A 2,833-nucleotide genomic window follows, 5' to 3' on the forward strand; every position below is an offset into this window, starting at 1 on the left:
TTTCTTTGAAAAATTTACATTGTTGGTACCTCTCTCCTTCTTTTCTATCCCCACCCCCAGCCTGCTCCTCCCTCCATGCGCACCTTCAGTCACAAAACAATCACACAGAGATAAAATCAATTAACCAAGAAGAAAAATAACAAAATGGAAAACCCACAAGCCTATCAGCTATACCAAAGCTGGACATGGTAATGGTATCACAAACATCTACAAATTAATAACAACACTCTCGATCTCTTCCTGTCTTCCACACATCGCTGCAATTAAAAAGAAAGCAAAATAACAATACTCACGGGACTTTTAATTTTTCTCACAAGCTAATACACTATATATATTTAATTATATGGGTTCACACTATATAATATATTTCTGATGAATTTTTTGGGCAAGCTTTATGAGGTTGGTGTTGGTTTGTGCCCGAGGCGGAGCTCTAGATCAAGCTCTTCGAGGTGGCCATTATCAATAGAGGAAGAAGTTGCGGATTGTTCCACTTTGCTAGAGTTATAGCACAAAGAGGAAACAGTAGTAGTATTGATCCCAGTTGGGGGTGCACCGGGAAAATTAAAGGAAGTTTGCATCAGAAAGTTGTTTGTAGGATAGGAGGAGATAGAGAGAAGAGTGGAGGGAGAAGCCCCATTAGAAGTGGGTGAAGGGAAGGGTGGTGCACTACTAGGGCTCGTGGGCAAGTGGTAGAGGAGGCACAAGCCAGCATTTCCAACAAGCTCTTGAGGAGGGATATTGATGAAGGATGAAGTGGGAAGAGAAGAGGACATGGGGTTGGAGCAGGAGGAAGGTGGAGCTTGGTGGAGGCGGGCCCGGTCGCGGCGGTGGACGTTCATGTGGCCGCCGAGGGCTTGGGCGGAGCGAAACTCCCTTCTGCAGAAGGTGCAGGTGTAGGACCTAGGAGGCCATGTGGTGCCCATGATGTTCCTTGTGTCTTCTGCAAAAGCTCTGACCTCCCAGGAGTCATCATCATCTTCTACCTGCTGCTGTTGTTGCTCCCTAGGGTTCCACATCCAAGTAGAAGAGGAGGTGGTGGTGGTGTTAGGGTTTTTTGGTTGAGGAGGTTGTGGGTTTTTGGGGTGTTGGGTTTGTGATAGGTTTTGGATCTGGGTCATGGAGACTAGGCCAATCTCTGCAGCCATGGTACTGTCACTGACATTTAAGATAGATAGAGAGATGGATGGATGGGGATGAAATTGGAGCAAACTAAAAATAATTAAATTGGTTAAATAGGGGGATGGGGGTAATTAAGCACCGGGGTCAGGACAAAATCAAGCTTTAAAACATCAAATCGAATGTATCACCAATGTTTGAAGTAAGCAGTTGGAACATAGTGAGATTGACATTATAGTAGTAAGATTAATTAATTATTAGTCCACACAACTGGTTTACCTTGTTTACTATGGACAATTTCTTTCCTTTGGCTTCTACGCCACAGAAATATCTCAGGCAGTATGTACTCCATTTGTTTTTAATCTTCAATTAATCCTCTGCTCTCCCACGGTTTATGAATTTCCTAACCAAAAATGTTTATCGAACAGCCATGAGTTGTCATGATTACAACTTAAAGAGAGAAAAAAGATAAAAAAAAAATAGATAATTAATTTGATTGACGATGTATTGTAATAAGAAAAAAAGGATTAAAAATAGAAAATTAACTGAATGTTTAAAATTTTGTGTTGTAAAAAATATAATCACTCTTTATTCTTTGTTAGCTAAGAAAACTTGAAATCCTCAAAATACTAAAGTGAAAAGGATATTGCACTTTACAAATATATAAATTAATTAAAACCTCCACGGAAACCAGCATAGAAGTAAAGCCGACTGTATTTTTTTGTTTAATTTCTTTGTACTAATAAATAGTGTAAAGGGGCTTTAGGGTCAACTAATCATGTCAATTAATAAGTCATATGATACATATAATTATTAAATAATTTCATAAAAGTTAATAAATTTATCATATATCTCAATTTCTTATCAGATGACACTGTAATTTTTTTATATACATTATTAATATATAGCAATTCTCTCCCTCTCTCTTTCTTTTAGCAAGAGACCATTTTAATGTTAAAGATAAATTTGTCATATTAGTCGAGAAATATAAAAATTACCATTTTATATTTGAAAAATGAAAAACTTATCAATTCAAACTTCCTTTTAATTATTTTAATATATAAAAAGGATTAAATTAATAGACATTTTTTTTCAGTTTGAAAACCGTTATTTCATCTTTTAAAAATTAATATAACCAATCATATTATATTTTTAGAATGTTATTTTAGTGGGCTCAAACGAGTTGTCAATTAAAAAAAATTAAATAAATTTTATACCAGTAAATATCTTTTAAAGGATTACATAGTAAATTAGTATAATTTCACATTAATTTAAAATTTACTTTAATAAGACATTAAAATTGTAAAATATTTTAATAAAAAAATCCCAACCACATGAAAAAATATTACTACATTATTTATTTATTTTAAAAATATATATTTGTAACTTGAACAATGTGAGATTTTTTTATATTCTAAGTGGATATCTTTCTTCGGAAGTAATATTGTTTAAGATATTGTTGGAGACTAAATATAAATACTTATTCGATGGGGATTTTGAATCTTAATTTATTATATTGTAAGACATTAACCCTTTAAATAATTATTAATTCATACATATAGTTGCTTAAAATCACCTTTTATAAAACGCTTTTAATAAATAATACGTGATCTATTAAATTGGTGTTAACAATATGGTTTCGAGAATGCGTCCAACATCAAAATGATGCAAATACCCTTTTTCCATAGCTACACAAGAACACAATGTACTAATAAAA

General features: G+C 33.7%; 1 protein-coding gene across 1 annotated transcript; it reads right to left on the minus strand.

Moving 5' to 3' along the window:
• LOC100818142 (transcriptional regulator SUPERMAN) lies at positions 1-1,210 on the minus strand. The gene has a single exon (XM_003516584.5). It carries the CDS (start codon positions 1,143-1,145, stop codon positions 393-395), a length of 753 nt encoding a protein of 250 aa, XP_003516632.1. The 5' UTR covers positions 1,146-1,210; the 3' UTR covers positions 1-392.
• Positions 1,211-2,833: the final 1,623 nt, after the last annotated feature.

Source organism: Glycine max, chromosome 1 (genome assembly GCF_000004515.6).
Source record: "Glycine max cultivar Williams 82 chromosome 1, Glycine_max_v4.0, whole genome shotgun sequence".
Taxonomy (NCBI): Eukaryota; Viridiplantae; Streptophyta; class Magnoliopsida; order Fabales; family Fabaceae; genus Glycine; species Glycine max.